This window comes from Polyodon spathula, chromosome 9 (assembly GCF_017654505.1).
Source record: "Polyodon spathula isolate WHYD16114869_AA chromosome 9, ASM1765450v1, whole genome shotgun sequence".
Taxonomy (NCBI): Eukaryota; Metazoa; Chordata; class Actinopteri; order Acipenseriformes; family Polyodontidae; genus Polyodon; species Polyodon spathula.
In genome coordinates, this window is record NC_054542.1 from 35,605,672 (window position 1) to 35,617,705 (window position 12,034).

Sequence of the window (12,034 nt, forward strand, 5' to 3'; positions counted from 1 at the left end):
TGTTATGCTTATGTGAACACACCGAATGACATACCTGTGCGCACACAAAATACCTGTCTAAAAGCTTCAAGACATACCTTCAAAGGGTATTGGCAGTCTTGAACACATTTACTTTGATAATTTTGGATTTATTTGTATAAATAAGTAAATAAATAAAGCGCATTAGAGGCGTCATATTTTCAGCATGGGGAAATGGGACATCTATGCCATAGTTTATAAACAAGTTGGTTACAAATATGCTGATTTAACTTTATTGTTTCACATACTGAAATACTTACAAATGAAAACGGATTATTTCACATTGGTGAATTTTTACATAAAAACGTCCAGTCAGATATTTCCAGGAACATAAACGCGTAGAGGTGCAGCGACAATACTGATACTATACAATTCTTGATTTTCTCCCATAGCATTGAACTTAATCCTATAACCCAAATCTGTTCGGCAGGGGTTTGGAGCAGACGAAACTACTGTAGTCTCGCCGTCAAAGTACGATTAGTCGTATTTTCATGCACAGCCTCATTTGAAACATGTAAACCAGTAATTCTTTATTATTTAATATTTTAGCCTAACCACAAACTGTTTGCCTTCTTTTGTTGTAAGTGAATCAAAAAATGCAATGTCTGATAAATCCAATGAATTAAACCACGGTGCGGTGCTAAAGAGACTGAGAAATTCAAATACATTCTGCTCGCCATCCTATTGGAAAGAAATGAACGTTAACCCCTCCTCTCTGTTTGGAACAAAACCACTGCGCTCCTCCTGCTCGAGTGACCTGAGGGGATGTGCCTTAAGCAGAAGAAAGGAAGCAGTCTACTTAGTTTTTAAACTGGAGCAGTACCCATTCTGTAAGAAATATAACAAGGAAAAACAACAAATACAAAGGACACACTGTTTTAACACTGTAAACATCTGGAAAGAAACGCACACCTGCTTCAAATTCGTTGCAGGATTACGCGAGAGATACCATCGCAACACACAGGTAATCGACACGCCTGGATTTAGTTGCGTTGGTCCCCTGTGTATAAATTAATAAGCAAGTGCCGTACGAAATTAAATGGCAATTTAAAGGGACACAAAAACAACATTAAAAAAAAAAATTATAAAAGTTATAAATTAGAAAACATACTGGGCTACAGATGAAGACCGTCTGCTTTGTGTTAAGATTTTAAGAGGTACGGGTAGCGCTGGAAATACATCTGCCTACCTGCCGCTGCTGCTGCTATTGTGATGTGCGACATTTATGACTTTTAAGCAATGGTGCTAAGGGTTTTACAGACAGTAGCATACAGCTGTTGTATTTTAAAGAACATTCACAAGCGTGCACCTCTAGGGAAGTATTGCTGTTATTTGAACGCCAAGAACGAATAAGGCATCATTACAAGGCCACTTTTACATATTGGCAAATTCAGGGCGAATGCAAATTTAGCACTGCGCATAAACAAAGACTGTCGATATAAACCGTGATTGCAATTGAAAGTTGGTTACGGTTTTGCCTTTTAAATATATGTTTTACCGACCCCTTTGAAAAGACATAAACGTGGTCAGGATTTGATCATGACTGGATTTTGGGGGCAAATTAGCTTGTGACAATACCTGGCATCATTGCGTCCTCATAAAGAAACACCCAGCCCCACTTGAACAGGCTGTATAAAACCTCACAGATAATGCAAACCCAGAAGTTAATGCATTAATGGAAACTTCCTTTTTAAACATCCTTACACAAAATCGATACCCTTGCCAAGGATTACGACAAGCAGCACAATAGGTAATCTCAACCTGCTCTCTCGAGTGTCTCGAGCACTGTTCACTGAATAGGTGCATCCTATTGAAATGACAACACAAGATTGTGTCTCAGCTGATGCACCAGAAGGAAGGATCTTCGCGTACAGTCCACAGTGAGGCTACAATCGCAGTAGTCACAAGGGTATTTTGGTAGTGTTTTGAAGCTTCGCGGTGGCTTTCATCAGTACACCTAAAGACTTTAAATTGGACCCCCATCAAAGATACTCTTGATCACACAGGCGTTGAAATCACAAAATACCTATTTTGATTCTGGATAAACGGCAAACTTGGAAAATAACCTTTTCACCATACAGCAAGAAAGTAACAGTTCCTTGGAAGGATAGACACAGCGTCGTCTAAAACACATTTTCAGAAAGCTTGTTCAATTTTCAACAGTACAGTCGAATCAGGTGTACTTAACTTTACATCATCGTTGAATTGTAGGGACAAATCTCAAACTGAAAAAACGGACGAAATCGAAGTGACGACAGTAGTTCGAAATAGTACCAAGACGCTAGTGAGAAACAGTTTCAGTGGGATCTAATATAATCATGGAGTGTGCTGTGGCTTTCCTTGCACTGCTATTATTTGGTAAGTCGCTTTCGTTTTGTCTTTTATTCATGTGTCAGCCAGTCTGAGAAACCTATCCGGAATAGGTTGGTCATTTGTCATGTAGCCCTATTGTAGTTGTAGTGGACAACGTCGAGCATGTTTAACAAACGACGATCATGTACAATTTATGTATATATATATATATATATATATATATATAATATATATATAATATATATATATATATCGGGTAGTCCCATCATACTTTATTAACTCTTCGGCGTACAATGTTACATCTAGGAAGAGGGACCTAACTGATTCCAAAAAAAAAAAAAAGGGTGACAACAAAGGGACCACTCCCAACCCAGGGGAGGCGAGGAAACGACTAACCGACGTACAGTGATACTGAACATACCACGCATTTAACGTGGGAAGCCAGCATTAACTTCAAACACAATATTTACCATATTTGCCAGTTTCAAGCTATGGAGGGGAAAAACACATTCACTAAGATGATAATTTTGAGAGTTTTCATTTCTACTGATAGAATAATGTTTGATAGTAGCAAAGTTTGCTGTAACAGTTACAGCTTAGCTGCAGTAATTAAAATGTACAACTATGAAGTTGAGTTAAATAATACGTTTCTACACTATAATAATGGTATGGATCGGATTGGTTTCTTATAAACTACAGCTGGGCAGTGAAACCGTTTTATAGTGTGGCACACAGGTGTTGCCCAGGCAAATGGAATCAAGAATGTCTGGCGGTATAATTCTGTTCTGTGCTAGATTGAAAGGAGAGTAAAAACACAGCTTTGTTACTCCCAATAACGACCACCTGTTTGTGGGCTGTTTGAAACATTAGCGTGTGGTGTACAAGCATGGCTCCTAGTCTAAAGCTGTTGGTGTAAACAGTAAACGTGCCAATTCCGGTAAACATGTGAAGTTCAAAATATTATTATTATTATTATTATATTATTATTTTATTATTAAATAATAAGATAATAATAATAATAATACATAACCCCAATTACTGTGTAATAATAATAATAGACAATTTATGTTAACATTATTTGAAGAAATGTTTTTGTTTTGCAGTCTGTTGATTATTCAGAAAATCTCCTGGGCAGATAAATTGTTGGTAGTTGAAAGTGGTTTCACAATGTTAAAGACTAAAAGTACTTTTGACAAGCACATAATACGTCATATATTGTTATATGATAAACTGGGTTGGGCAAAAAAAAACAAAAAACCTCTAGGTAAACTATAAATGTAATGTGTTGAGACTTGATGTTATACATGAGATCTCCTCTGTCATACATATATAATTAATCATATTTGATAAGGATGTGTCATAACAAGTGTAACTTGCACCATCTTGTCATACTGTTAGGAATTGGACAGTCTATGTTTTAAGTAGCACATGTGGGTTTATATTCAATTGTTGTCTGGTAGGTGCTGCTGTTTATTCTCATCACACAAAAAAAAAAAAAAAAAAAAAGTTCCAAAGGTTCGCCCTTTTGTGTTTCAATGCACTTAAATTAACCCAGTATAAATTACATGGCTTTTGAAATATTTTAAATTTGGGCAGTTTCTTGGAAGCTGTACATTTCCTCCATTTGGAGCTGTTGTAAGAAGACTCTGCAGTGATCCACATGGTTTCTCTTGTTCTTGAATGGTCATCCTCTTTCTCCCTGGTTCTCTTCTGGCACCCTGCTGCTTTGGCAGGCATTGCTGTTTAGGCAACTGTGTACAGAGTGACAGTGTAAACTGACCTGGTAAACATGACACATGTTTACCAGTAAACAAATAAGACCCTGAATAATTCAGGTCCACACCCATGCTATCAGCAAAATTCTACAAAGCATGGATGTGTTCTCCGGGTTTCTTGGCTTACTGTGTTCCATTTCATGCTGTCAGACAGAAACAAAGGACCTTGACCACCAAACACCCCTGCATAAGAGAACAGTATTGAGGGCTGCTTTATTGCTCAAGGAAATAATACATTGTGTATGCATTTTCATTTCAACTGAACTGAAGTGCACTCCCGAGGTCAGATTATATATTATTTTACTGCTGAAGAAATCTAATGGAGTAGGAGGGAAGGTGTTGACTCCTCTCTAAAGGAAGTCTGAAAACCTGAGGCACTCTTGGAAATTTCCACTGAAAGTTACGCAATGGCATTTCAATAGTAGCTGAAGAAAAAGGAGTGGTGCTAAATTAAATTACTCCTAATGTACTACAATACTTCAACAGCGGGAACTGAAAGTGTTTGCCAATTACAATGTAAGTGTTCACATGTTCAATAAGATCAAGCTTTTTATCCATGAGCATCCTTGCAACCTGCTCTACCAGTGAACCGTGTTGCCACGTTCCTTATGAAAACTATACTTTACATTCAAGGAATATATGCTATATGATATATGCCACAATGTCAGATAGCATTGGCATTTGCCAGCTTGTACAGCAAGCTGAACTCTCCATAAGTGTTGTACTGCAATAATGGGGGTCTATGGAATACCACTTACAGGATCCAGTTTTTGACTGAATTCAATGTATTTCTGTGTTTTCATTCAGCCAAAACATCGGTTTATATCAAAATCCTGTTCTCATTTATTATCCAAATTCAGTGCCTGTCTTCAAATGTAGTGGATTAGGAGCTATGAGATCACATATAGTGCCTGCCATCACTGATTAAAAAAAAAAAAAAAGCATGTTCAAAACATTGCACACATAGAATCAACAACGGTATCCAGTTTAATTCAAACCTTAGGGTACGAAAAATCGTGATTTGACTGGTTACATTTTAATCAATTAAAAATGTTGATGACTAAAAATAGAAAGCTGTGGAGTCCAAGATTATCGCATAGACACAATGTTATTTAGTGTGAAAAAGACTTAATCCCCAGTATCACCTACCACAACTTGGGACAGGTTGTTTGACCTGTGCTTTGGTCTCACCCATAACCAAAACTTATACAAGCAGGCTCATAGTTGGAGAGGGGATTCATGTGTTAGTCATTAGCAGGTACGGATGTGAAACATGTTTAATGTTAAGAAACAGACATGAAACAGTCTCTTGTAATCTGTCTGTGTTAAGTCACCTTTTGCATAAAACAGTGACACATACTTTTTCATTGAGAACATACAGCCCTACGGCAGGTGAGACAGTCATTGATGTTACACAACGGATTGAGTTTTGCATTACATGAATGGCCTTCCCGAGAACTTAATGGGCTCGTCACAACCATGTATCTACAACAAACACTCCAACTGCATTTGCAATGAGCTTGTTTCATTATGTTTGCTGCATTAATTCCTAAGTGGGGAAACTGGGGTTTCGCTGTGAGAAGAAATCGTAGTGTATTTATTTGTGACCTTAATGTAAATTTGCAAGCCAGACTCCCGACAGTGCTTTCCCTTTTATCCCCCTAGAGTTCTTCTTGAGGTGTTGTCAAATGGATTTAGCTTTTGCCCTTACAGAGCTGTACAATTTCTGTTAAACAGAAACCAGGTACTGTAGTTTCTGATACGCACCTAAAAGCCCCAGTCCTATGTGGTAGGTGCTTTCAAATGTACATTGTATTCATTTTAAAGTTTTTCTTAATCTGCAACTCTGTGAAGTGACAGAACCCCATTTCAAATGTAGTCCTAGCTTAAATGTTACTATGCTAGGTTTGCTTTCGGACCGCTTTGCACTTCCTCTGTCATTTCACATTGAGAGCATTGTCCATGCTCCTTCAGGCCAGTGAGATTCTTTGACCCACAATTCTTTGAGGTTAAATGACCTAGGTAGTAAATGCTGGCAAGGCAAGACAACTAGTGCAGCATTACAGTAGACGTCATGTTTTGAAGCACAGTACATGTTTACAATAGCATGTGGTTTTTTCAAAACTACACATTTTATATAGTGGGTGACGGGTAAGATTGCAAAAAGTATTTTGTTTGCTGCAACCACAAACATATGGCAATGAGGACTCTACTATGTGTTGTAAAAGACTGCTGTAAATAGAAAGTCTGAAGCTTGTTGCTGCATAACACATCATTATTATTGTTAAACCCTAATATTTTTTTAGTACAGTGGCTAACAACGTCTCCACGTTGCAGCCCCCTGCCGATTCTGGAGCTTGTACCTATCGGGAGTAGCTGAGAGTGAGCGAGCCCCAGATGCTCCATCCCTGCCTGCCCTAGCAGGGGTCACCACAGAGGGCAGTGAAAATTGGAACAGTGTGAAGGCGGGCGGGTCATAAATACTACATTTTTAAAGAGAACAACTATCATTCTGGAAATGTATTACCTGAAAAGGTAATTTGCTGTTCAATGTACCGTATTCAACCTGTAATTTACCACTGCCAAGTTATATGAGCGATTAAGAATTATAATATTTTTTTCATCTGTAGCAACCAAAGTATAAATCTACTGTATATTGTATATTTTTAGTGAAGGGATAGCCTGAGTTTATGTATACTTAATAATTGAAAAGGGCCAGTGTTTTTTGTTATTAAAAAAAAAACATGCAATAAAAATTCATAGTTGTTGGTCGCTCCTGCTGAGAGATGGAACATTGCTGCAAGAAACAGGTTATACAACAATATTCTTTTCTGCTGCTGTGATCTCAAAATCACTACTTACACTAAATCCTAATTGAATGTATGCTCTTGGTCAAGGTTCATGTTCAGGGCCAGTAGCAATTGTGTGTTAGTCTGTAACTAGCACAGATTTTACAAAACATTATAAAAGTGTAAAATATAATATTGACAGTTGGGTGTCTTGGGCTCAGTGGATTCTCCATCGCAGGGTTAAAGAAGCAATTCAGACTGTAGTTGAAGATGCTGTTGAGCAGAGTTTGGTTTACAGTTTATTTGAGCACCAGTTTGTCCAAGGTTGAACTTAACTGTCTTTGCCAGAATTAGACAAACCTTACGCGGTGTGAAGGCTTTGCTTGTTTATATTATAGCAGATTAGAGTAGAGCTGTGAGCAAGTGCCAGTCAGTTAAATCAAAACACAAAAACATGCAGCTTGTAAATGAATTTGCTTAGATCTATGGAGTCCCATTTACTGTAGTAACTCTTTTTGATTTGTTCATAAAACATTTATCAGCAATTCTGTAGATTATGTTTAAATGGATGGTTTCATAAACATTAGTTACTGATATTGGACGACATTGTATTTACTTATAACCATCTGATGGTCTGTCTGTAGCTTTGGTAGAGTTTTTGGGGATGCCGTGCTCCCAAACACTTGTACATGTCCTAATTATTTTCTTTGCTATTGAAGTGTATGTTGAAATTGTTGGTTGTCAAGGGAGACGGGGTAAATTGCATCAGAAGTTAATGGAGAATCACAAATCCCGTCCGCTTCACTCCTTTGTTGTGGAGTGTGCTGTGATGTTTCTATATCTACTGTAAGCAGCGGTCCAGATAAGCTACATACCTGTCGTTTTTACACATAAAAAAAAAATAAAATAAAATACACACTACTATTTAGATGATTATTTAACTATTTAAATTGAATGAGTAAAAATACGCATAGCAATTTTGCTACACAGCTTGTCTGCCCCTCTAAAATTTCCACTAACAACTACATCTCCCAGAGTACAATGTCTTCAGTTATTTTAAAACTGTACACAAGAAAAACCAGCCCAACAAACATTGTCCAGTCTCTGGCTAGTCCTGTTGTCTTTGCAGCCACAGAAAGAATAAGAAATTTAAAGCTACGCAGGTTGAAGTGTAAACCCCTCAGTCCAGCTACAGTCCAGTTCCCCACTGGAACCACTTTAAAAAGGTGCCTATAATATTAAACTGTTTTTATAACTTATTAGTGCATTTCCTTTATTTATCTGTATGGCTTTATATAGAAGTTTTAACATGCTCACTGAGTTTAAGAATTTAATTTTAATATGTAAGTTAAAAGTTCAGTCAGTCCTAAATAGTTGAACTGTTTAACTTTTGTTTCAGTATGTATTTTAAGGTAAAACGAACACCTTCTGTGTTATCTGCCGTCAAAACAACTGTAAGCAAATAAGGCATGTATTTTCCATATCTGTAAAGGCGCTCCGCATGGAGTGCAGGATGCACCCTATAGCCTGGAGGTTGCCTGTTAGAGTCCAGGCTATTCCATTGCAGACCGTAGACGGGAGCTCCCAGGGGGCGGTGCACAATTGGCCAACCACCGCCCGGGGAGAGGCATAGGTCAGCCAGGGAGTCTTGGTACCAGTCTGGCTTGGTACATGCGGGCTTGCCTGTAAGCTGCGATGTCCTCTGACGCTGTAGCTCTGAGGTGGCTGCACAGTAAGTCTGCAGTGTGGGGGGAAAAAAAGTGGTCAGTTGACGGCACACACTTCGGAGGACAGCGTGTGTTCGTCTTCATCACTCCCGAGTCAGCGTGGGGGTGGTAGTGGTGAGCTGAGCCTAAAAAATAATTGGATGTGCCAAACTGGGGAAAAGATAATAAAATAATTGCCGATTACTAAATAAATAAAAAAAAAAACAATTGCTAAGCATGCTTCCTTTTAAACCACCACGGTAGTTGTTTGTTCGCCCACTGTTTGTTTGTTTAGTGTTAGTCAGTTTTTGTTTGTCTATTTATTTTGGCCCAAAGTGCTGTGTGCTGTTTTGTTCAAGTGTTTTATTTTATGTGTATTATTAAAAAGCGCCGCAGCACCTTTGCACTGAACTCAGCTGTGTCCTGCCTCATTTCATGTCTGACGGTACTTTTTGTTGCTTTTATAGGAAAATGTGAGACCCACAACATAATGGCAGTACATATTAGGCAAGATTTACAAGGCATTATTTTGTTAGCTCAATGCACTTTAAACTACAGTACCACCAGGTTTTTCAACATGACCTACATACATTACATACAAGCATACATACATTGCATTAGAGAATCAAGAAAACTTTTCTATACAGCTGATTCTTTTAATGTAACTTGGACGTACAAAAGACATGGTAATACAGCTGTGTTGGTCGTTGTCTTCATTCAGTACATTAGGCAGGTAGAGGTGACCAGCAGTGGCATGAACATACTGCAGCTCATGTGGAGGAATTCTAATTTCTCCGACAGGCTTAGCAGACAGTTGAAGAGCATCCGTCCTTTGAAGTCACTCCAGGCTTTAAATCCTCATTGAAAATGTTCAGATCTCTGAAAATGAAAGATGACATGTGCATGAGTGTTTTTGTCTTTGCTAATGTGGTGCATACTATCTGGCAGAGACTGCAAGAGCCTTTGATACGGGTGCTGGTTTAGAGAATATAAAAAATCACTTTACCTACTGCAAGAGGAGAGCGCACCTCCGATCTCGTACTTTAAAACAGCAGGAGAAGATATTTCGAGATTTATGTTTGGTGTGGGTTTTTTTCTGTTCTGTCTGGAGAAAGCTGCCATGACTGTCTTTTTAAATAGTTAGTTAGAGGTGTAACCATGATGCAGTACACTACTTTTCATATCGTCCCCTTTGGAAAGTTGAGTTTTGATTTGAAATGCAGCATATTTTGCTAGAAAGAATTGCAGTCCAAAACTCCACAAAATGTTTTGCCGTGTGTGTAATTTTGTAGTCTGATAGCAGTGTGCACAATATGCCATTTATGTGTGCGTGCTAACTAAGAGTCAGTCATTTTTAATAGAACTTTAGCATCTGCCGTTGCATTCTCTGTGAGCCTTAAAATGATACAGAATGGAACACAGAGTTAAACTCTATTGGAGTGTGTGTCTCTTCAAACTACAGTATGTGCCTCAATTCCAAAACGGATTAGGTACTGGAACTCAATTCTTCTGTTGCCCTGCGTAGCTGTCTTGGAGGTCTGGCTGTGCCAATCTCCTGAAGCGTAGGTGTTCCTTGTTAGTCGGGGCAACTTCAAGTCTTCTCAAATGTATCCTCTATCCTTCTTCGTTTTCCCCTTGGGGGGGGAAGTAACGCTTGCTTTCCAGCCTTGGAGGCTGATTGGTTCGGCCTCACCTCCATGGGAAAATTTAAATTCTCCAGCACATAGTTCCTTTCAAGTCCCAGGCCTTATTCCTCACACCCCTTGCTCCTGTTCCATGAACAACTGTGTGGGCCAGTGTTTTATAACAGGAGTTTTGTGTTTTATATGTACAGTACTCTGAGGTGTCTGACACAAAAAGCAATTTAAAAGTCAAAATACGCTGTTTTAGCACAGTAGGTTGTCTAGGCCCTATAATGTATTAAGGGGCTAGTTAGACACCTTGTATTTTGTAACTGCTGTAAGTAATTCATTGAAATTTGTTTACTAATTGTCCAAAGAAGGGTTTTTGTAAGTGTGTCAGGTTTATCTTCAGTATGAGAACTGACATTCCAGCGCAGACTTCAACCAAAACTGGATTTCGAAAATGAAAACAAAGTACATTAGAAAACTAAGAGAAAATAACAGAACCACTAATGTGCAAGCTCTGAAATTGATTCTGTATACTTATTCAATTCAAATCTTGAATAATATATTAAAAGCTAATCCATCAAGAACTGAGTGTATTCCAGTGTGTGCTGATGTAGGAGAATGCAATTTAAGGTTCTATACAAATTGCATTACCAGTATTATGAATGCAACACAAATGTTTAAGACGTTTAGAGATACACATGCATATGTTTGTATAGTAGGCACATTTTTATATTAAACTTTTGTTTTTGAAGACATTTTAATAAACTTGAAATATAAAATATTTAGATTGCACTTTGAAGATATGTAGCACCATAATTCCTGATCGTAGAGTCCTTTGCAGATTTTAAGTCATTGGATGCAACATATTCCTGCTTTTAGTACTTGTTTTACATTTGGAAAGTGACAGATTTCTTTTCCATGGCAAACAGCTAGGATTGTTTATTACTGTTAGTAACAGATTTGTTTTAAAACATAAATTACTATACTATTTAAAGAAGAGTTGATCTGGTCTATTGTTTCTTTAGGAAAAGAGAACCCTAATCTGATTAAAGTAGAGGGATGGTGGTAGTCAATTATATGTTTTGTAATCTGCATAAAAGAACAGTTGATTTCATGTTTTGGAGAGTGAAGGAAAGCTCCCACACAGCTACAAATCCTCTCTAAAATTCATTGGCACCCCAGTCCCTATTCCAAGCCTTGAGTCAAGGTTAATGGTGTTTATATAAATCAGACCGACTGTCCACATGCTGATGAATTTCTAATTGAATTATAATACCTGACACACAGAGAGCATTACCAGTCTGGTAATTGACCGGCAGTGACAGTTAAGCAATTTAAGTACTGACAAGGACTTGAAACTAATTCTCCTTCTGCAAGAGTAGTTAAGCTTACAAAAAGAAAAGATACAATAATGGAAATGTTCATGTCTGCAATCGTTGAAACCATCCATTTTGTATAAACAAAATTAACTTCTACAATTTAATGTACGATCAAATACAAAATGTTGGCGTGATCCACCTGTTAGAAACCGTGACGCCCCAAGAGTAGGACTTGCAGAAAGCTGATAACGTTCTGACTACACTGATTGTGCCCTCAACACAGAAATTGCAGTCTCACTGTTTTCTTGTAACCTTGAGCTATGGTTCAGGGAACAGGAGGTAGGGCTCCTCCCCCACTGTTCTGCCCCTGTCAAAAAGCCTGTCAGACTACCTATTTAAACCCTGGGTCGCACCCTGATTCTCTGCAACGTTTAACCATATAAAAAGAAACAATCACTCTGTTTTCTCAGCAGTTCAGCCCTA

General features: G+C 38.1%; 1 protein-coding gene across 2 annotated transcripts in view; it reads left to right on the forward strand.

Annotated features, from left to right (window-relative positions):
* Positions 1-783: 783 nt before the first annotated feature.
* LOC121320729 (immunoglobulin superfamily member 3-like) overlaps positions 784-12,034 on the forward strand; it is a 77,329-nt gene continuing 66,078 nt past the window's right edge. For both annotated transcript variants that reach the window (XM_041259311.1, XM_041259312.1), the window contains exon 1: positions 784-2,376. In XM_041259311.1, coding sequence (XP_041115245.1) covers positions 2,337-2,376 — 40 coding nt within the window. In that variant the 5' untranslated portion in view covers positions 784-2,336. The remainder of the gene's footprint in view (positions 2,377-12,034) is intronic.